Source organism: Mycteria americana, chromosome 12 (genome assembly GCF_035582795.1).
Source record: "Mycteria americana isolate JAX WOST 10 ecotype Jacksonville Zoo and Gardens chromosome 12, USCA_MyAme_1.0, whole genome shotgun sequence".
Classification (NCBI taxonomy): domain Eukaryota; kingdom Metazoa; phylum Chordata; class Aves; order Ciconiiformes; family Ciconiidae; genus Mycteria; species Mycteria americana.
The window spans coordinates 8,404,952-8,426,347 of record NC_134376.1 but is presented as its reverse complement, the minus strand read 5'-3'; the positions used below and the strand labels follow the sequence as shown (position 1 = coordinate 8,426,347).

The following is a 21,396-nucleotide window of genomic DNA, read 5'->3' as shown; positions in this document are numbered from 1 at the left end:
AAAATATCACAAGCAGATTTACCTGGAATAATTTCAGATTCAAAACTCAAGCTGTAACAAAAATCCAAGATTTTCCCTGGTGGCTCAGGGGAACTATATTGACCCATCTCTCTCCCCCAGGATCAGGGGCTGCCATTCGCTTTCTGATACCACCTTGGTTAACAGCTCTCCTATTTTCCCCACAATGTTTTCATTCAAGTTTACTTTCTTATAACCTGGGTGAACTCCACAAGCATATAGATTATTTAATAGCAGAAATACCTTACTTTAATGGTCTAATTAAACACAACAGAACATTTTAACATGCAAATACAGAGCCTCCTAGGAACTGCCCTGGGTGTTGGGGTTAGTACAGAAACGCAGATCTGCCTTTGTGGCTGCAGCGTTCCTGCACGGGGCACTTGCCTGGGGTGGCAGAGAACATGCCACGCTGCCTGTCATAAACCAGTCCTGTTTGTCCCCTGGGACCCATGAAAATGCTCCAGATTCACTGTAAGTGTGAATTGCAAGTGAATTCATTGCACGTGTTAAAAATCCGATAGTGGGCTAAGAAATGGGGTTTGCGTTAGACACCAGCTCTCCAGATGCAGGTGCTCGCTGTAGGCCATTTGATGTGGTCCTGAGAACTCTCTCCCACGGACGCGAGGTTGCTTACCTTTCCTTTGGACCCTTTCTACCACCCCAAGGAGCTGCTCCTCCAAGTCTCCTCCTGTGTTTGCACTTAAGCATGTGTTTGAGTGCTTTGCTGCAGCAGAATCAAACCGGACAGTTTCAATATTGGCTTGTTTTTGTTAAATTGAGCATGTTGTGTTTTGTTACATAGCTTGGGGTGGTGAGAGAAATCCATTAAACTTGAAGTTAATTAGTATAGGAAGACTAATTTATCAAGATTGCATGAATGAAAGTAAGGGCATTGCTATTTAATTAGCGAGCGCATTTGGATTTTTTAGATTATTTTTTCCTTTTTGATTTAATTCAAAATATTGTAAGTACTTTGCATATAATGAAGGAAGAATAGATTAAGGACAGGAAACTGAAACAGCATTAAAAACCTATGGCATAATTTTTTTTTTTTTTTTTGCTATTAAGTACATGCTGTTGATCAGATAAGAGAGCTTTTATTGCTGTGGTCTGTTCTCATTTTATATCTAAATTGTAGCTGACAAGAAGCTTTAAATGACAGAGTCCTAATTTATATTACCAGGACGGACTGAGCATATAGAGCTATTAAACCAGAACGTGCCCGTTTGCTGCTGCTTCTGCTTCCCTGTTTCTGAGACCTTCCACTGAAGCAATGGGGACCTCCAGGTGATTTCAAGAAATGTTTACACTCAGCTGTGTTTTATACTGCGGGCTGCTTTCTTCTTCATTTTCCTTAACTTAAGTCACTGTAGATCGAAACTTCACAGTTACTCTCCTTCATGGAAAATGATACTGCTTTCATTCATAGGAACGGGCCCAGTCCCACCAGTTTCTAACCAGGCAGCGTGTGTCCCACTGACGTAAGGGACTGTGGAACAGGGTGTGGGTGTTGTCATGTCAAGTGCGTTGAATAGAGTACAGAATGCTCTCTCCCAGGAGCGTTACTGCCTGCACGGCTTGCTCAGTCTGTCTATCCATCACCTTCCAGCGATCGATGTGGGCCTCGCCCCGCGTGGGGCAAGTATTTCTGCGCCTAGTGACGGACACTGAGTCATTTCTCATAGCTTCTTGGGGTGGAGCCCAAAACTACGGTACTTGTATTGCGAATAATATGCATCTTATCGACCCTGGTCGTGCATTTAGCTTACACGCCACAGCGAGGCGTGCATAAAAATATTCACTGAAAGTCTTAGCAGCGGCTCCCGCCTGCCATGGTGGGGGTGTGACTAGAGTGGAAATATTCTTGTGCCGTGGGAGACACCTGCTGTGCAGTCCACAAAGCACAGCTCCCCGCTGCAGGCACTGGGCCCAGGCCCCTTGTTACAGCTGCGGTAGGTGGACGCGATATCTAAGTTGGTGTCTGTAAAAGGCAACCTGAACGTAGTGCTTATCTCGCTCCACGGACTGTAAAAAGAACCAAGATTAGGTAACTGGTCTGCATGGTTCCTTAATCTTTTTAATCTTGAATTTTATGCAGGCATCTACACCTGCCTCTGCGTGAGCAAGCTCCATGTCTCTGTATGGCTCCCTTTTGCCTCTTGTGAATAGTGATAACATCACTTCCCTGCCTCCTAGGACTGCTGTGAGTAAATGCATTAGAAGTTTATTTGGCTGGGGTAGTCGTGGGAGCAGAGAAGCCTTTCACTAGTGCTCTAGTATAATTTGCTCTTGTAGTTGTGTCAGTTGTGCAGCTATGGTATTTTGTACAAACCCCACTATATACTGCGACTGCTCTCCTTACGCACGCTGCTGGAGGAATTACGCACGCTGGCAATGAGCATACCCAGCTCTAAAAGGTAAGGCCCAAGAAGTTTCTGGAACTTCTGCATTCCCCACGTTGGTGGCTGCAATTTAAAAATCCACATTCGTAGTGCTCAGTGGGCTGTCAAAGCTGAGATCTGCAGGATTTAAACAGTTTTGTGACAGCTGCAGGATAGCACTTCTGTTTCCACGGAAACTGGCACTGGCTCTCCAAAATCAAGGTGAAGTGTTGGTTGATTATCTAATGATAATGCTGAGCATTTAAATGTGGAGTTCTTCACCTTCCTCTTGCTGAAACAATTTCCATTCCTACAGCATCCGGCAAACGCAATAGAGGTCTTGCAAATCCAAACTGTTGTCACAGCTTGGGCTGTGTAAGCTACTTTCCAGAGATGAAAGACAGAATTCAGCCTTGACCTGTTCAGCCACTGAGCCTTATGCTCTGCTCTTAAGATAAAGGGCTAATTTGTCCCCATGTCTACTGCACAAACTGGTACCATTGTTTATATGACAAATTACAGAATAACAGAAGTTCTTTTGCTTTACCGTGTGTTTTTATACTATGCCTTTCCAGAACATTTTTGTCCTCAAATGCATTTCCTTGTAAATAATTCTCACTGCATAAACTTCTTATCTGCTCACACTCTTGCTTATCACCTGAATTTAATTGCTCTTTGGCTTTGCACTCACTGGACTCTTGTTTTGAACCAGTGAGTTTCATCGTTTTGCTGAACATTCCTTTTTCCAGGTCATTGATTTCTAAGGTTAACAAAATGAATCCTCCTGCTGATCCTTGTTACGTCCCACTAATCTCCTTGCTATATCCTGAACTGCTCAATTACCTTTTGTCTTCAATTTCAGAGGCATTTATTGAACCCACAGATCAGTCTTTTGTGCAGGAAGCAGTTTCATATTGGATTCGGGAACACGTTAGTGTGAATATTTCTCATACTTACACCTCAATTTGTTAAGGTTGTTTAAATTTTCTTGGTTAATTTGCTTCTCGACATGCCCTTTTAAGTGTACTTTCTCCACTGCTTATTTTTTGCAAGAGGTGTCTTTCTTTCTAACCTCTATTCTTTTCCATCTGCTCTTGAATAGTATCTTCCACTATTTGATAGTGTTGACTTTCCACTTTGCAGCACTTTATCTTTTCTACCTTTCTGAATCATTTGACTCCTTTGCCATCCTTTGTTCATTTTAGGAAGAGAGTAAGAGCCAATGTTCTTCTGAAGGACATTTACTCTCCTTAATGGGAAATTGGAGATTTTCTTAGGCCTGTCTCTCATATCACTCCATGTCCCTCTTTTTTTTGACTGGGGGTTGATATCCTCTTTAGCCAGGTTTAGCATGACCAGTCATATCTCAGCTCAGACATACTGGGGAGAGCACAGAGGCACAAAACCAAAGAAGCAACGTTCACGGCCTAACACCCCATGGTAACCTTTGAATCAGCTGGATATTAATGGAAAATGGGGCAGAGCATAGGTCTTATTCCTTTGATATGATCTTCCTCCAACACAACTGACGCCCGTGTCAAGTACCTACAACTGAGTCTGCTCTCTCATAGTTATTGTCTTTGCTAGGAGTGCAATATGGAGAAGAAAGGGCTTTTCACACATTCATTAGTGTGCCAACGGGTTATCTTTAGGTGCACTAGAGCAGCAAGGGTCATGTGTCTGTCACAAACGTAATTAAAGAAGCAGCCCAAACTAAACTTCTGGCTGCAGAGAGCCACCGTGCAGTTTGTCGAGGGCCACTGTCACTCTGAGCTGCATTTTTCACATCAGAAATCTGTTATTTCCAGTGCCCAAGGACTGTGAAGCCATTTACAGAACACACTGACATCCCAGAACAAGTCACGTACCTTTGGCAGTGGCTCAGATGGCTGGGGTCTCAGGAATAAGCAATAAAACTGAAGCTCTTGAGAACAATAGCTTCTTTGCTAAGGAGAGGCACATTTTTAACAGTGCCTGAATATGACTGAAGATAAGAGTTTGACACCAGGGCACTGAGAAAGAATACAAAGGACACCACTCGTAATCAACAAGCTTGCTTATAAATACAATTTCTCTTTAGAAAAAAAGCCAAAAGAAGTTCTGCCTTGGAAAGTACTTTTTGACAAAAACTTGGTTTTACTGGATCATTTGTTATCTTAGATGATCCTATTCTATTTTGAATGTATCAAGTTAATTAACAAAGCCCTTCTGTGGTCATGTGATTTTGTTCACAGAGGAACTGAAGCTCTGGGCTTCTCTGAGGAAATGTAGAAGTTGAATTTGTAAGATGAGCACCCTGAAAACTTCATGGTAAATCCCCTCACATTCAATTATCTCCCAATTAGTGCATTTGAGAAATTATGACATTCTTGGAAAACCCCGAGTCCAGGATACCCATAGGCTTTAAATCAGAGGTGGGGAAGGTGTGTCATGTTTAAAAAAAGAAATGGCCACAAAAGCACTTTTGTTTAAAAGCCTGCAGGGTACTCTGAAATGCCTTGTAGCAGGGGGCAAAGCCTGGCTGAGCAGGAAGCTGATAGAAGATAGTCTGCAACAGGCATGGAGTTTATACAGCCTTCAACATTGACTATGGATTTGAATTGAATATCTGTTGAGCAGCTTTGAGCTACTGGTTGTTGCATTCTTTGGAAGAGGAGCTTTGGTGACTAGTTGGGTAGTAATATAAGAAAGAAAGGAAGAATGAACAGCCTGGGAAAAAAAAAAGCTACTTATACAGATTAGAGTGGTGTACTACTTCACGAAGTGTTGGAGATGTGGAGTCTTCTACAGCACTTGCTGCTATCCCACCAAAATACTGCTAGCAGCTAGCTCTCCGTGAGTAGGTCACCAGCCACCACAGTCCCCCAGAAGGTCATTAACTTAATAAAGGGGTCTTTTAAGACAGGAGGAAAAAAGGCAACATAATTAGGTAGCCTGGTTCATTGGAAGCACCTAGGCCATTCTCAACCTGGGCAAGTCAGTTCCTTTTTAGGACAAATACACAATGAACAGCATTTTGGGTGACTTCCATTTCCAGTAGTATTGCTGTAACATAGGAAAGAAAGGTATGTTTGTCTTAAACATTTTCGTCTTTGAAACAGACAGCAGAAAGAACAGAGAAATTACAAGAGGTAGTGAGTTTAGCAAACCTGCACATAAAACAATCTTTCGTAAGAATAAAATGCTGCATTTACAGCTGTAAATGTATATACCCATATAATTTAAAAATACAAAGATACTTTTATGGTGTTTCAGGGCTTGCTCTTTTTTAGTTCAGAGAATGAAACGCTCAAGTGCTGGACTTAAAAGTGGTTAACCTCATTGCATTGGCAAAACCAAACCATTCATGCAGCATCGGGCTTTTAACTCATCGTAAGTGAGAAAGTTAAACTTGACAGCTAGTGTAACCAAAGTGCAGTTGTGTTCTTCACACTGTGTACGTTTTGACTGGCTTGTAAAAAGAGTGTAGAAGTTCATGACTCTCCCTGGCAGCTTCTTGAGATGACCGAAGAAAACATGATCTGCAACATATTTGGCCACAGTCTGACTCCGAATGAGAAGACAAGTTTTTATCAGACAGTGGAGAAAAGTCAAAGTCAGCTACCTGGAAAAGGAACATCAAAGAAACCATTTTTAATTTGGGTCCTACTGGCTCAAGTGAGTCTAGCAAGAATACTTTGGGCCAGAAATGGCTTTTGGTCCTTGACCAGTTTCAGTCAGTCACCAACTTCAAATAGACTTCTGATTTATACCTGCTGCACACATGGCTCACAGGCAGTCTCTCTAGAGGTATATTATTCATATTGTGGCATGATGTAAAGAGTATTAGGTACTGTCCAAAGGGCCACAAAAGGTACTTTTGATTTAGGAGCTCATGCTTATTACGAATACGATAATGCAGCAAGTGAAAGCTACACCAGAGATGGAAGGGAGTTGGGAAGATAAAGGTCACATACTAGGGTCAGGTGACAATTTGGTGCCGCTGTAGGTAACATACCCACCCTTTTTTACTATCCTGTATCCTCTCTCACTATCCCCCTGCTTTCTTCTGTGTAACCACTCCGAGGTAGATCCTCTGGAAGGGATACTTCAATGCAAGCACCTGCTTGGGAATATTAACAAACTGCCCATGATAGTCCTAGCAACTTGAATTATAGTTATAGTTCTCTGCGACAAGCCAGAAGCATGTCTGTTGCTTAAAGTGTTTGCCTACGCTGTTCAGATTTTTCCATGGAATGGATCAGACATACCAGAGAAATGCTCCCTCCCGCTCTGTTTGTCTGGGGTTTAAAGAAGGGACCTGGCTGAAAGGTATCTAATTACTACCCCACCTCAAAGTAAGAGTAACTGGATACCTCCACGAGATCTTTTTGTTGTGTGTTACTTCGAAAGGTCGTGTACAGCACCAGTCCTAGCATCACTGAAACCAGAGCGATGCAGAGCAGGACAAAGAAAGCCGGGTGGATCCCTAGGAAAGAGCACAAGGGCACATTCCTGGAGTGATACAATACACTGAGAAGAGGCAACAGCGAGAAGAAAATGATGTTTTAGGAGAAGTTTTTGTATTTTTAGAACAAAGGACGTGTGTAACAGGGAATACATTTTTCAGCCCAGATCACTTCAGGTCTTTCTGAAATCTCAGAAGTGGGAATGCAGAGTTGTGAGGTTGTAAGGATCTTTCCCTTTTTACCCCTCTTTTCCCTTGAACAGCCTATAAAACCTCACCCAGTTACATATGTTAGCCCTAACTCCCCAGGGTGTTTGTACCTCTGTGGTACCCCAAGAGGACAGGAAGGACCCTCATCTTCGCGGCAGCTTGCAGCCTCCAGCAAAGAGGATTTGCACACTTAGTCCTGAATGCACACCAGTGCATTCTGGAGTGAGCTGCCCTGTCTGTATGCAAGTGCTGGCCCACGGTGAGATGGTATAGCCATTCTGTATCACAGCCTGGCTGTCCCCTGGTCAGGTCCTCTTCACATGGCCACCTAAGCACTTTCTCAGACAATTCAGGGACCCAAGAGGGGCATGTGGGAGCATGCATGGGGGAGCCAGCAGGGATTACTGTCTGGGGGGACAGAAACCTGTAGTGAAATGGAGGCCTAGAAAAATCCAGCATTAAAAAAAAAAGTAACTAAACTAAACAAAAAGAAGAATTGAGCCTACTTATTTACGGGATTGTTACAGACGCGTATGTTTTCCTAGTTATCCTCTCTAACTACAACAGCCAGACTATTTAAACTGAAAAATATGTAACTTAAGTAACGCGGCTTTTCCAGGAAACTCATTAGCTTCAAGACGCTCTTGAGACTGAGGGTTCAGCAGGATGCAAGAAGCTCAGAACAATTACAGTAGGCACATTATAGGCTCTCCTTTCTCTTCCTGCTTCCTATGCTTTTAGGGATTTATACCAGTTTCCAGAAACCTCATCTGTAGGCTGGTAATTATCCCCGAGACGTTTGAGACTCTCGGTTCCCTGACAGGTGGCAATCTCTGTGCTGCTCAGACTAGATGCTCCTCACCTGTTGGCCACACTTTTATTTCATGGTACGTCTGCAGCATCGTCACGCCGTTCTCCACTCTGACGCTGAGGCAATACTGTCCAGCATCACTGAAGGTATGGCTGAGATTGTAGCAGGAGCCATTAAGCACCACCAGATGGCATTTTTCACCTTCAAGTGGAATGCACTCGGACTTTATGAGCCAGCATAATGCCAGTGGTGGGCTGAAATGACAAAAACAAAAAGAAAAAAAAAATTAGGTGAAAACTTCGCAAACATTTCAGCTAAGAGCTCATGAATGACTTGGTTAAAATAGCATAATAATTTTTAAAATAATGAAGTGAATCTAAATCCAAATAGAGAAGTAATTAACTGCACAATTATTTGGTTTATAGTTTTTGTCAGTTGAAAAAGTTCTCTTTGTGATGCTTCTGTAAGAGCAAGCCTTTCAGCTGAGAACTAAATACCGGTGTGGGTCATAGGCAGGCCATTGTGTGTAGAAAACCCTACAGTCCTTCTCCAATAAAGATGAAAGGAACCTTTTTTTTCTGGCCCTTGCAAGGGAGTATAGGTTGTTTTTCCTTTGTTCTTTTCACACAGTGGAGATCACTGTCTGTGCTACTGAAGTACACCCAAGATTTTAATCTTCTGATTAAAAAAAACCCCACAAACAAAACTGGAAAGAATGTAAGATGAGCTCTGTGCAACGGACTAATAGCTGGAAAAGGTAAATAAATTGCAAGGATCACAGTACTCCCTTACAATAACAAAAAGGTTTTTATTTGCAATCAAGCAATCTAGTTGCAATCCACTTTATGGCCATGTGTCTTCTCACCGTGTCTAGTTGATGCCTTTTATTTACATTTTCAGAGCCTTGTTCTGACTGATTCTGCTTGGACTCACCTTGGACTCACTATGGACCTTGATTCTGACAATAGATAGAGCTTTTCTTTACCCCATCTTATTAGCATTTTGTTCCTTATCTTTTTAGGACATTCTCTGCTAAAGAAAGCAGCATGGTTATGTGTTTAGCTCATTTTCTAGCTTTGTTTTTGATAACCCATTTCTCAAGCCTTTGTCATTGCTTCTCTATCGTAAACTCCTATTGCATCAGTCCTAGTCCCATGGCTAGGAGGTTAAGCCTGGCAAACATTGTCCATCCTAAAACCAAGCCTGCTTTTAGGGATCTCAGGTTTGCCTGTAATGGTTTTTGGCTGTTCATATTTATTTGTATGCCATCTCCAGTTTCCACTCCTGCCAATGCGCCATTCATTTTCTGAATGCAAACTGTGCTGCTTTGTCTATTGGGACTATTTATGCCTTCGGCAAATGACTCTGCGTTGGGTGCTGCTCGCTCCAACCTACATCCCTACTAACAGCCCTGGGTTGGTTTTTTTTTTTCCTTTTTTTCTTCCTTTTTTTTTTTTTTTAAAATCCAGCATTAGCCTAAACAGCTCCCATAGCAGAATGTGAAAGTGTCGCTCTTCTGGACAATAAATGGCTTCTGTGGTCATGGAGTTTTTATGGTGAAGGAGCTTTCCTGAGAGTTTCAATGGTATTTAAAATGCTTCTGCCATATAAAAAAACTCTGATGTGTTCTAAATACTGCAGCTTGAGAAAGCTTGTGCTAGGATCGAGGTGCTCATGACTCTCCTATATTCCTATAGTCCTCACTGCATGGAGCCTCTCTGTCTTATTCATCTTGTGGCAATCTTAACTTTGCCAAAATTATTCCCCAAACACAGTACTCCCATGTGCCAGTCAAGGATCACTGCTATGTAACAGGACTCTGGATTTAATGGTGTGGAAATTGGTCAAGGAGAAAAATTCAAAAGGAAGTTTTAAAATGTAATTTTTCCCACTATCTTTCTCTGGCTAGTTCTCTTTTAACATTCTCTTTAGAAAGACATAAAAATAACATTTGCTTTATGTGGGAGGTTGTACTTTTCTTTAAAGATGCAGGCTCTTTCAGGCTCTTAGGGTTCATGGTATTTCAAGTCAGGAAAACGCAATATTTAACAGTATTTTGTTCAAAGGACATTTCTTTTTTGTTTTAAGAAACAGTTCTGTGGGGTGCAACTGACTATTTTAAGGAAACAGTGGGGAAAAACACTTAAACAGACAATGCTTTTTGGGGAAAGAAGTTGTTTGCTACTTACGTGCCGTTGATATGAAGAGATAAACTCAAGTTTTCCATTACGTGAGTCTCTCTGGAGCCCACTACATTAATACTTTTAACAGCATCTGAGAGAAAGAAAAAAAAGTGTGTCACACTCCACATGTAAACTCAAAATTCACTGGTTTTCCAGTGAAGGTTTGTTTTCATAGACTTTGCAGATTTTGGCTCCATTAGTCACACAAATAATAATACTTGCCTCACACCCAAAAAGGAAACCTAGTGGTAGAGTTTTTGTAAGTTTTCTGAATGTTTTGTGATTTCTTTTTAATATATAATCAACTACTTTATTAATCCTGTACATTTTTACTTATGTGTTTATTTACTCCAGAAGCTGGTCAAATCAATGAGACTTTCCTAATGCTTATTTTAACTAATTTATTTTTTAGGGATAGCTGACATAAATTAAACAAACAAATCCTCCATAAGTTACGGTAAACATTTTATTGTAAGTTTTAAGTGTATGTGAGACTTTTACAAAAGACAGTGAAACTCCAGGTAAATGAAAAAGAAACAGAAGATTTAATATATTTCCCTCCAATTTTTCTGCACTAGAACAGTGCAAAGTCCCTTTTGCAATGGCAACTCTTCATTGAATAATGTTGACCAGTTCTTGCATGTGAAACAATGCTCAAGTTATATTATCACATTAAAGCTAGATTGTATCTGTACATATATAGCAAGTTCTGTTTTGAGTATGCAAAATGTTTTATAATTACCTAACAGCTCCAGAGCAGTGGTAAAATCACCAGTTTTCTGTACTGTTTCTCTTTCATGTATGATGCTTCCAATTTGCTCCCATTCAGCTATGACTTTCAGATGCACCGTACGATTCCCCATGGTAGAGCAGTTATAGTAGACAAAGGGTTCCTTGGTAATCTGATAAACGCTACGTGTAACACGAAAAGATTTAGAATCAAAATTGCCTTTTACCAAATCCTTGCATATTTCTGATTTAGAAAGGAGCTAGCTCGAATATATTTTCTCTATAGACTATGCTACAGTCAGCTGTGATTCTACATTATGTCCATATCAATGAGGATTAACATCTGTGGCATTACCAATAAAACTACCATCAGTATGAGACCCAGAGTACATTTATGCATTTTTAATCAAAGAAACTAAAGATAGTGCTAAAAGAATTCATAGAATGGAATAGGAATAGCCAGTAAATTATGAAAACTACCTTTATAGCAGGTGGACTATAAGCTAACTGGAGCACTAAGAGGGGGGAGAAAGAAAGAAACAAAAAATTTAGTATTCAGAGACTAAAGCTTACATTTCTATTTGCATACGCTTATTTGTATTGGACATATGTTCGTCCTCAGAGAAGGAAAATAATTGAATGGCTTTTTTCCCCCTACTATAGAGTGACTTAAGAGCTAGATACTACTCATGGTTTTATTTCTGACGGTTATGAGCTATGTTGGGGTTTTTTCCCCCCTCCATTTTGTTATTAGGTAAGCATTAGGTGTGTGTTAATGTACACCTCCATATTATTTGAGAGACCTATATGCTTTCACAAGCTCCTCACCCAAGGTGTGGTATACTTATGGGTAGCTGGTCATAGTAACAGCTACTTACTGCCCAACCACAGGACAGTGTACTGCTTCCATTTTCCTTAAGTGCACAAATTATTCACATATTCAGCAACAACAACAACAACCTGCTAATGGAGATCTGCAGGTGTAATTATGTTTTAAAATAACAATTTAGAATAAGTTAATTTTTCCAGTTCATTCAGTTCAGTTTGGCTCGTTGCACACACAATAATACACCTAAGCATATATTTGAACAAGAAATGTAGGTCTTTAAAACATCACCTTTCTGTGAATATGCAGTGACTTCTGTGCCAAAGTTTTTGTAATTCACCTGGTTGATGTGCTAAGAATGTACCACCTGACAAAGGTGTATGCTTTGTCCTGTGATTTAATCAGGATTTTTCTCTAGATGAGCCTCGAATACTCATTAAAACAAACAAAGTAACCACACCTACCCATCTCCAAAATCCCAGTTGTAGACAAACGATGCTGACTTGAAGTAATGACTTGGGTCATGAAGACAGAAAGAAATCCGGGTCACTGCTCCCATGGAAGAACCACGCGTGATAAATCTATTGTCTTCTATCTGGGCAATGGTAAGATTCCCTGTTATAAATTCTGCAGAATAATAAGGTGGAGAAAGAGTGACAGCATTTATCACTTTCATAGCATGCTCTGCATGAGTATAAAAATATTATTTAAAATGTACCACATAAGTCTTTCTGTGTCCTAGTGCAAGTGGTTAAATGTATTTTATATCTATTACTCGGTGTTGTTACATGTGTTAGTGAGGTAGAGAGATTAAATTACTTATTTAGGGCTCTACAATGGACCATGATAAAGCTTCTAATAGAACTAAGAAAAATAATCCTGGACTGATTGAAGTCAATATCAATTTTTACTATTGATTTAAAAAGAATTGTTATTAACATCAAGTGTCTAGATCAAGGGATTCAGAATCAAACCAGTATAAACGCCCTTCATGTTTGGGGTGGTGGTTTTTGTTTGTTTGTTTTGTGGGTTTTTTATGTTGCCGTTTTTTGTTTTTTTAGTTTTAGCTACTTCCACAAAAAATGAAAATTTCACTACTATGAATAACAGACGTGCAATATATTGTGAACACAGAAAGGGTGAAATTTTGATTTTGATGTCTGCAAGAGATAGTATGCTCAAGTTTGTTTACAAGGACTGGAAAGGCTGATCTAAAAAAACCTCTCTAACCTATGAATAAAGATGATGTATTAGGATGATACACTTATCAGCTTATTATAAAATTAATGGGGTATTAATTACCAGTAACAGACTCTTACCTTGTTAACAATTCATTAAATCTAGTTAACCGTTCTCTTGATGATGCACAAATAAGAACCACAATTAAGAACCACAATTACTGCTTCAGAATGGGACTGGTTACTTACTAACTGGAGTTGTAATTTATATGAGTTATTGGCAACTACCTTTGGGCCCCCGTGGGTGCTCTTGCTTGGGGAAGGCAGAAAGGTACAATGGGATCTTACCTTTCACAGCTATAGAAAGCTTCTATCCCTTTTGCTTGTGGCATAAGAATATAAGACAGTGCAAAGTGAGAAAGGAATGAGTAGGTATTCAGCAAGACAGCAGTTCTTAAGAAAGAAAGATCTCATGTATACTTTTATAAAGCTTGGTGTTTCTCAAAGAAAAATCTCCATAGCTATTCCCCAAAATGTGAGCTATGCCCTATGGTTAGCTCTTTTGTCCTCATGCATATCCTTATCTTCGGCTGGGAGCCGCGTCTATTTTGGAGCATGTAAGTAGAGCATTGGGACATGTGGTTGGAGGGACGTGGTTACTAGTCTCTGAAAGAAAGGATTGTGGGAAGCTGTCAGATGATATTTCGTGTCAATCCCTGTATCAGAGATTAGGTTAACCATACCACACCATTGCTCAATTTGTCAAGAAATGAATATTTATGGTTATGAATATTCCCAGTAAGCTGAAATTGCACTTGGCAATATTTGGAAATGCAGCCATGACTTCACATCCAATTTCCATACACTCCCTCAGAACTTTAAAAGAAAATGTAATGGCTCTGTTGTGCTGATGGTCTAAGTTTTTGCTATGTCATGCAACAGGGAAAATCAGTAGATTGTCACTGCTGCTGGCCATCCTAACTTTAGGACTGGAAATGCTGGGAAGCAGTACAGGAAGCATTGTTTTAGGAGTCCGGACATCACTGAGCAACACTTATGTGTGAACTGCAACTACTGAAGCATCTGATTTCTAGTTCAGTTTCTCTAAGCTGTAGAGGCAGGAAAACTTGGGCAGGATCACACTTGCTTCCTGGATGTAGGTAGACTACAGCATGGCCCAGCTAGTACAGTGCCATCCAAAACCACCTTCAGTCAAAGGGCTACACAAATCAAACTCTGTTGGCAGAAGCCGTATTTTATGCGTGGCTTTCATTTTTCTGATACTAGCAAAGGCAGCAAGCATCTTGATGTAAACTGACTTCCTGAAGACGTAGAAGTTGTAAAGCCATTTTACCTGTAATCTGAAGCACGGTGACATTTCTAGCAACCGGCCGACATAACCAACAGTTTCTGTGAGTCACCCAGACAGATACAGGAAAAGTCCCAGGAAATTCACCGGTCACATTAATTATGGAGTTAAACCGCTGCTCAGATTTGTCTATCAGAATCAGAGGAGCATAAATCCAGTTAAAGTGATACAAGTTTGATGTGAGACTGTCATTCTTCATACTTAGACTGGCGTGAACAGTAGCTTGAGCTCCTGTTGTGATGGGACCATTGTTGGTTATTTCCAGACCATACTCCTCTGTGGAAATGAGAAGAAAAAAAAACCCAAATCCAAATGTTGTTGTATTGCATTTTTTATTTTATTTCTTTATTACACTTTTTAACAGCTGTAGTTATGTGACTCACAATGACACTCATCCCAGCAAGGACTTTACCAGCTTTTTTTTTTTTTTTTACCATTTAAAAACCTGGAACAGAAACTGTTGCATGTATATAGGAGTTCAAACAAGTAGCATTAAACAACATGTTAGACTGGGTCCTAGAAATGTTAATAGTAGAAGGGAGCTTCAGACCTGAACATCACAAAAACTCTGATGAGGTTTTATAGGCAGAGCTGGGCACTGGCTGTAGGGTCAGTGTCACTAATGATCTAACATGGTCACTAAACTTGCAGCTACTGGAAGAAAGTCAAGTTCGGCTCTAATCTCTGTCCTGAAAAAAATGAACTTTCAAAGTCAGGTAAGATTTCATCCAATAGATTTCTTTGTCAGCTATGTTGACCCACAAGTCTCCCCCACCTTTCTTATAACTGAACAAAAATCCCTCAGTACCAGCTGCTTGTTCTCTACGGTCCACCACTGACTTCCTTTTCCAGGAAAGGACCAAAAATCCCAATGTAAATGAAACTTGTACCATGCCCTAGTGGCATATCACTTACTATCCAGAGGGATCTGGACAAGCTCAATAAGTGGGCCCAAGTGAACCTCATGAGGTTCAACAAGGCTAAGTGCAGGGTCCTGCGCCTGGATCGGGGCAACCCCCAGTATCAATACCAGCTAGGGGATGAAAGGATTGAGAACAGCCCTATGGAGGGGGACTTTGGGCTATGGGTGGAAGAAAAGCTGGACATGAGCTGACAATGTGTGCTCACAGCCTAGAAAGCCAACCATATCCTGGGCTGCATAAAAAGTAGCATGGCCAGTAGGTTGAGGGAGGAGATTCTGCCCCTTTACTCCGCTCTGGTGAGACCCCACCTGGAGTACTGCATCCAGCTCTGGAGCCCTCAGCACAGGAAAGACATGGAGCTGTTGGAGTGGGTCCAGAGGAGAGCCACAAAAATGATCAGCGGGACGGAACACCTCTCCTATGAGAACAGGCTGAGAGAGTTGGGGTTGTTCAGCCTGGAGAAGAGAAGGCTCCGGGGAGACCTTACTGCAGCCTTTCAATACTTAGAGGGGGCTTACAAGAAAGATGGGGACAAACTTTTTAGCAGGGCCTGTAGCAAAAGGACAAGGGGTAATGGTTTTAAACTGAAAGAGGGTAGATTCAGACTAGATATCAGGAAGAAATTTTTTATGATGAGGGTGGTGAAACACTGGAACGGGTTGCGCAGAGAGGTGGTAGATGCCCCATCCCTGGAAACACTGAAGATCAGGTTGGATGGGGCTTTGAGCAACTTCATCTAGTTGAAGATGTCCCTGCTGACTGCAGGGGGGCTGCACTAGATGACCTTTAAAGGTCCCTTCCAACCCAAACTACTTTGTGATTCTATGAAACAGCAAAGCATGAGAAGTGCAGGACCTGTGATAGTGAACCATCCCCATGGCTCTGGATTGCTCACCATTATCTTCTCTGGCACATCTACACAAGCTACTTACTTTAGCTCTTACAACTACTGCAATGGGCAGAGTGTGAGTGAGGTTGGGTTTTATGGAAAGGATACATTCACTTTTTTCAAAAAATAACAGTGCAACAAGATTAAATGACCTGCATGTGTTAATAAAAAAAACCAGAAAACAAGCAACCCCCCCCCCCCCCCCCAAATCAACCCCAAAACCTCAAAACAAAAGGAAAGGCAACAACCACTGAAAGCTGTGAATTGGGGCAGAGCTGGCAACAGGATCTGGTTGTTTGCCTCCAACATGGAGCATATTCCCTCCCTGCATCGGCACTCTGCCTGGCTATCCTCTCACTGGGGCAACGCTGGGCAGAACAGCAGAGCTGGGGGAGTTCTCATGCTGGTGACTTTCCTCCTCCTCTCTTTCAGCAGCCATCAGATTGCTAACAGGGACCTCAATCTTGAGCTTCAGAAGTTGCATTTCTCACTCATCCATGACCTGTAATGTGGAGGGAGCACTGGGGTCAGCTAACCCCTATGCTGCCTTTCCTGCATCCATCAGCTTGGGATGGGGTGGAAGGAGAACCCAAATAATCTACTTAGTGCCTGCATTTTATTTCACAGATCGCAGGTGCTGAGCAAATCTGGATGCAAAAGGACTGTGAGAAATAACTGTAACATTACTGCCTGAGCAAGAACTCCACTGTTCCCATTTCACAACACAAAGAATGGCCCTGAGTTCAGATTTTTGAGTTAATAGAGAAATGCTTGTGATTTGATGAAATCTGGCACAGAGAGGTTTCAGGGCTCTAGAAGATTCAGGCTACCCTCTGCTTTGTTTTGGCAGAACTTGGGAAAAAAAATAGCTAGCTAGCTCACGCTTATCTAGCACTTCTCCTTGGAGGTTATCATGGTGCTTTACAAACCAGGGCCATACTGAAGCCCAATAGCTGCAGCAGTTGGAGATTAAGTGGTTAACCCAAGGTCACCCAGCGAGTCACCGGCAGAGCAAGACATTTCGTCCAATTCTGGGATTTCTTCTACCTTTCCGACCTCTCTTTGCAGAATGCAGCACAGCGAGGCTACCATAGCGAGGGACAGTGGCTGCCCAGGTCCCCTGTGACCCACTGCACTGGGTCAGCGGAGGAAGCAGAAGTGCAGCTTTTGGGTTAGGAAGTGCAAAGCAGAACCCTGGCTCCGCGGGATGCCCCGGCTTCACTGCAAGCACCAAGGTCGCAGCGCCTGAGAATAAAGTCTGGGGAGGCGAGAGGGTGCCCGGAGCTGCCTCCCATCCCCTGTCACGGCCAGCAAGCCCGGGCAGGGAACCACCACCATCCCCACAAGTAAAGCAGCCCACGCCTGAGGTCTGCCCCCCTCGCCCCACCGCCGCAGCTGCCCTCGCCCCCCTCGCCCGCTTCGCAGGAACCGCTCCCCGGCGGCGATGACAGCGCAGACCGGCGGCCCCTTACCTGCCGCCGGGGCGGCGCGGCCGAGCAGCAGCACCAGGCAGGCCAACCGCAGCATGCTCGGGGCGGCGGGGGCCGTGGGCAGGCGCCGCCGTCCGGGGCCGAGGCCGGGTGTCGCCGCGCTGGGGCCGGGCGCTGCCCCCGAGGCCGCCCGCGGTACTGCGGCACCTCTGTCCGCGCCCCCGGGACGCTCCCCCGCGGCAGCGCCCAACCAGCCTCTCCCGGGGGAAGTTCCTGCGGGGTTGTGTTGCCAACGTAACGGGCTGCTGCAAAACCGCCGGGGATTTAAAAAAAAAAAAAAAAAAAAAAGCATAAACGCTGCCCATCTGTGGAGAGGGTGGGAAAGAGTTTGTATTTTGGTTTGGTGGCTGACACGGCAAAGATAAAGTATTTTTCAGGCTCTGGTGGTGTGAGGACGCCTCAGCCACGGGCAGTTTGGCTGCGGTTATCCGGTCGCTCAGCGTCCAGGCTGGCGGCTCTTCCTGAGGAGCCTACCACGTAAAGTGTGCAATGGGAGCTTCTGGAGGGAGCCAGGAGAGCGGCTCTCACAAACGCAATGCAGGTGTTTTGGGGTTTTTTTAAGTACTTATTCGAGGCCCTTTCTTATTCCTGGCTGCACTTCTTTTTTGTACGGATCAGCCCCCCGCTACCGGCTTTGCTCCCAGTTCCCCGGCGCGGTACAGCCGCTTCTGCCGCCGCTCCCCCGGGTCGCCGCCGGGCCGCGGCTGCAGCGGAGGGGCGGGTCCTCGGCGTGAGGGGCCCGGGCGTGCCGGGGGGACCGAGAGCGGCGGCGTCTGCCCGGGGTAACTCATCGCCTACTGTTAGCGGCGTCGCGCCCGGCGTCCGCTGCGTTAGCGGAGACCCCGGGGCTGAGGGGAGGGACGGGGCTGGCCGGCCTCGCCTCAGGCAGCGCGGCCCAGCGGCGGTGGCGGGAGCTGGCAGGCGCCCTCCCCAGCTGAGGCGAAGCCGCCCCGGCGGGGCAGGGCAGGGGGTGGCCGGGGATTGTGGCTCCCCCCGCGCCGGGGCGCGGTGAGGGGACCGGGCGGCGCCGTGGGCCTCAGCGCCCGCCTCCCCCTGGGGAGATGCGCGGGAGGCGGGTTGCGGGAGGAGGCGGCCGGAACTGGGCTCAGGCGCTTCCGTTGCGCCCATGCGCTGCCGCCGGCCTCCGGGAGCAACAAAGGAGGGAGCTGGGGGGCCAAGACCGGCCGAGCCCGGTGAGCCGCTGGGTGAGGAGTGCCGGCCGCGGCGGCAGCGTCTCGGTGGGACCCGGGCCCGGGCCCGGGCCTGGGGGCGGGGTGAAGCGAAGCGGCGGGAGGTGAGGCCTGGCGCGGCGCAGCCTGTGGGGCGGAACCGGCGCGCCGCGGTGAGGAGGAAGGGGCCGGAGTCTCGCCAGCACGGCGCTTGGAGGCCTTGGGCTGTGGCTGGGAGCTGGGAGGGCTGAGGGAGGGGGGGAAGCGTTGTTGCGGCGGTTCACGGGTGCCTGTGTTCACAGGGCGGCCGCCTCGGCGGGGATGGGGTCGGCGTGATGGCGCCCTGGCAGCGGGGAGCGACCCGGCGGCGGCCAGCCCTGTGGCGGGGAAGGTGAGGGGACGCGGGGCCCTGCGGGCAGCGCCCCGGCCCTGGGGCAGCCGCGGGGGGACTGGGTGGGGGTGTTTGCGGGGCACCCTCAGCTGTTGGTCGCGGCGGGCGCCGTGAAGGGCGGCTCGGCTGAAGCGGTCTGTGTAGGAGAGCTGACAGGAAAGCGCTGAGGTGAGGAGAGAGGTCGCCGGTCTTCCAAGCTGAATTGGATTTCAGGTTTCTTTACAAGCGAAAAAGGCAGCTCGTGGCGGCAGGACAACTTCTGGCACCTGTGGGAGTGAATCCTGCCGGGGTGTGTCTAAGGGTAGCTGTAAGTTTGGGATCTGGCCGGGTCGGAAGACAAGATAACAGGTGTGCAGCGCCGGGAGCATCCCTGAGCCTGCTTCTGCTTCTGGGAGAAACGAAACCAAACAAAACGCGTGAATGTTTATGCTGTAGTGTGAAGAGCCCAGTAACCACTTATATCTAGAAGTGTGTTCCTGTGATATTGAGTGCTGTACAGGCTAGGCATTCTATCTGTAAGCCTAACTAAACGTGACAGTTGTGGTTTTTGGAAAAGATGTGTCCTCTTTAGTATGTCAAAAGAGTGGATGTAGTTGATGTGATAATTGCTGCTAACCAGCTATATAAACTAACACATATTTTTAAATTTTTTTGTAGGTGTGTTGGTTTTGATTTTATGCACTGAAAGCTGATCCTTCCTCCTCCAAGATGGCATTCGTTTCAGCACAAGGGCCTACAGTGGTGGACCAAACCACTTTGATGAAAAAATACCTTCAGTTTGTGGCTGCTCTTACAGATGTCAATACACGTGAGATACTTTTCTTCTATTGAAAGTCACAGTTCTTCAGTAGTTTGTTTCACATTCGTTGCAGTATTGTTTAGACAGTTGATAAATGTGTGTTGAATTCACTTTGAATTTTGTTTGAGTTTTGATTTTTGAAGAAGCAAAGTGATGAGTAATACTTGCATGAGCCAAAGTGAGCGAGCTGTGTGCGTGTGTGATTGTGTGATGGTTGTTTGTGAGAATGGTGTGCCTTATAATTGGGCAGTGATAGCTAAACTGATAAGATCTGATTGCTTCTTTGATCAATGAGCCTGGTGTTTTACTTCATGATGTAGTTTTACATTTAATTTTTTTGCTTGAATTTCCATTTTCAGCTGATGAAACCAAATTGAAAATGATGCAAGAAGTCAGTGAGAATTTTGAGGTAAATAAATTTAAAAACACCCTAAACAACAAAACCCCACCAAAACCCCCCAAACTTCTGAAATGGCAGTCTGTCTTGTGCTTAATGTATGTTGGTTTGATTTCTGATGTTATGTGGTTAAAATATTAATATTAGTATCTTGTGATTTATGATTTATATTGTTATAAGTAATTGATTTTAGGTTTTTATTTAGGAATTAGGTTACTGAAGAATTACAACATTTGGACTTAGGGAGCTCTTTCATTCTCTAATCTTTATTCAGGAAGCATTTAAATAGAGGTGAAGTAATAGATTTTTCTTCTATTTTGTGGAATGATATGAAATCTCTGTATTTAAAGCTTTCTTTTATTTAGTTCAAATGTGTATTGTGCCCTCACGAAGTCCCTTTGATTCCTCTGAGTAGTTCCATAGTATAGAAGTGAGGGAGGAGTTGTCAGATGCAGAATCTGACATCAGGAGTGGAGATGGCTCCAGCGACATCTTTTGCATAGTGATGGACCATCAAGTTTAGATGAGCAGCAGAAAAAAAGTGAGACACGAGTTAAACCAACCCTGTGTTAGCAGAAATTATACTTTAGTTGAATACTTAGTTATTATGTGTCTGTTCTGAAATTACAGAGAGCTTGTTATTTTGTAGAATAAGTTCAATATCTTAAAATTACTGTAATTCTCTCTGTATCTGTTTTTTTAGTCATGTTGCAATAAAAAAGAGTGCTACCACTGTAACATATTCTGTCCTCACCGGCTTTATTTGAAGTGATCTCGCTCAGTCCGTGATATGGAAACACAAATACACATTCTAGTCCTGTTTAATGTCTTTGGATATTTTTAAGTAAGCTTTATGCAAAGTTACATCCAACAGGTGCTGGATATTGATAGCTGTGCCAATTTTAGTTGTTTCTGAGTTATCAGTGGGGTTTCCTGTCCAGTGAATTTTTTTGTTTAGTTCAGGTTAACATAGTAGAATAATAAATTTAGAGCTGGTGTAACTGTATTATAAAAAAATGTTAAAAGGCTTAATCCTTGCTTAGTGTATATAAGCGAATAAGTAGATGTCTGTGACAGTTCTGCATCTATATGTACATGGGGTGAGCAGAGCTTTGTATTACCATAAGTGATTATCTAAAAATATCCTTGTGGAGTTTTTATCTGTTTAAGCTGACCTGCTATC

At 43.9% G+C, this 21,396-nt stretch overlaps 2 protein-coding genes across 7 annotated transcripts in view; one reads left to right on the top strand and one right to left on the bottom strand.

Moving 5' to 3' along the window:
• The first annotated feature begins 4,810 nt into the window (after window positions 1-4,810).
• Window positions 4,811-21,396, top strand: part of TRRAP (transformation/transcription domain associated protein) — a 115,481-nt gene continuing 98,895 nt past the window's right edge. For 2 of the 6 annotated variants that reach the window (XM_075515687.1, XM_075515682.1), the window contains exons 1-4: window positions 18,563-18,751; window positions 18,929-19,017; window positions 19,675-19,825; window positions 20,176-20,225. In XM_075515687.1, the coding sequence (XP_075371802.1) occupies window positions 19,726-19,825; window positions 20,176-20,225 (150 nt within the window). In that variant the 5' untranslated portion in view covers window positions 18,563-18,751; window positions 18,929-19,017; window positions 19,675-19,725. Of the gene's footprint in view, window positions 4,826-18,556; window positions 18,752-18,928; window positions 19,018-19,674; window positions 19,826-20,175; window positions 20,226-21,396 lie in introns of those variants that run through there. The other 4 variants (XM_075515684.1, XM_075515683.1, XM_075515685.1 and 1 more) reach the window with 4 other exon arrangements.
• Window positions 5,525-17,647, bottom strand: TMEM130 (transmembrane protein 130). The gene is made up of 8 exons (XM_075515086.1): window positions 17,440-17,647; window positions 14,141-14,431; window positions 12,073-12,235; window positions 10,796-10,965; window positions 10,060-10,144; window positions 7,922-8,124; window positions 6,758-6,870; window positions 5,525-6,006 (listed from the first exon to the last, which is right to left on the bottom strand). Exons 1-8 carry the CDS (start codon window positions 17,492-17,494, stop codon window positions 5,830-5,832), a joined length of 1,257 nt encoding a protein of 418 aa, XP_075371201.1. The 5' UTR covers window positions 17,495-17,647; the 3' UTR covers window positions 5,525-5,829.

Bases quoted from the DNA above. Each gene is read 5' to 3' on its own strand.
- TMEM130 (XM_075515086.1), bottom strand. From the start codon at position 17,494: ATGCTGCGGTTGGCCTGCCTGGTGCTGCTGCTCGGCCGCGCCGCCCCG. The intron at 10,966-12,072 runs GTAGGTGTGGTT...TGTTACACGTAG, and splicing joins AACTGGGATTTTGGAGATGG to CGTTTATCAGATTACCAAGG. The intron at 8,125-10,059 runs GTAAGTAGCAAA...TTGTCATTTCAG, and splicing joins TCTCTTCATATCAACGGCAC to CCCACCACTGGCATTATGCT.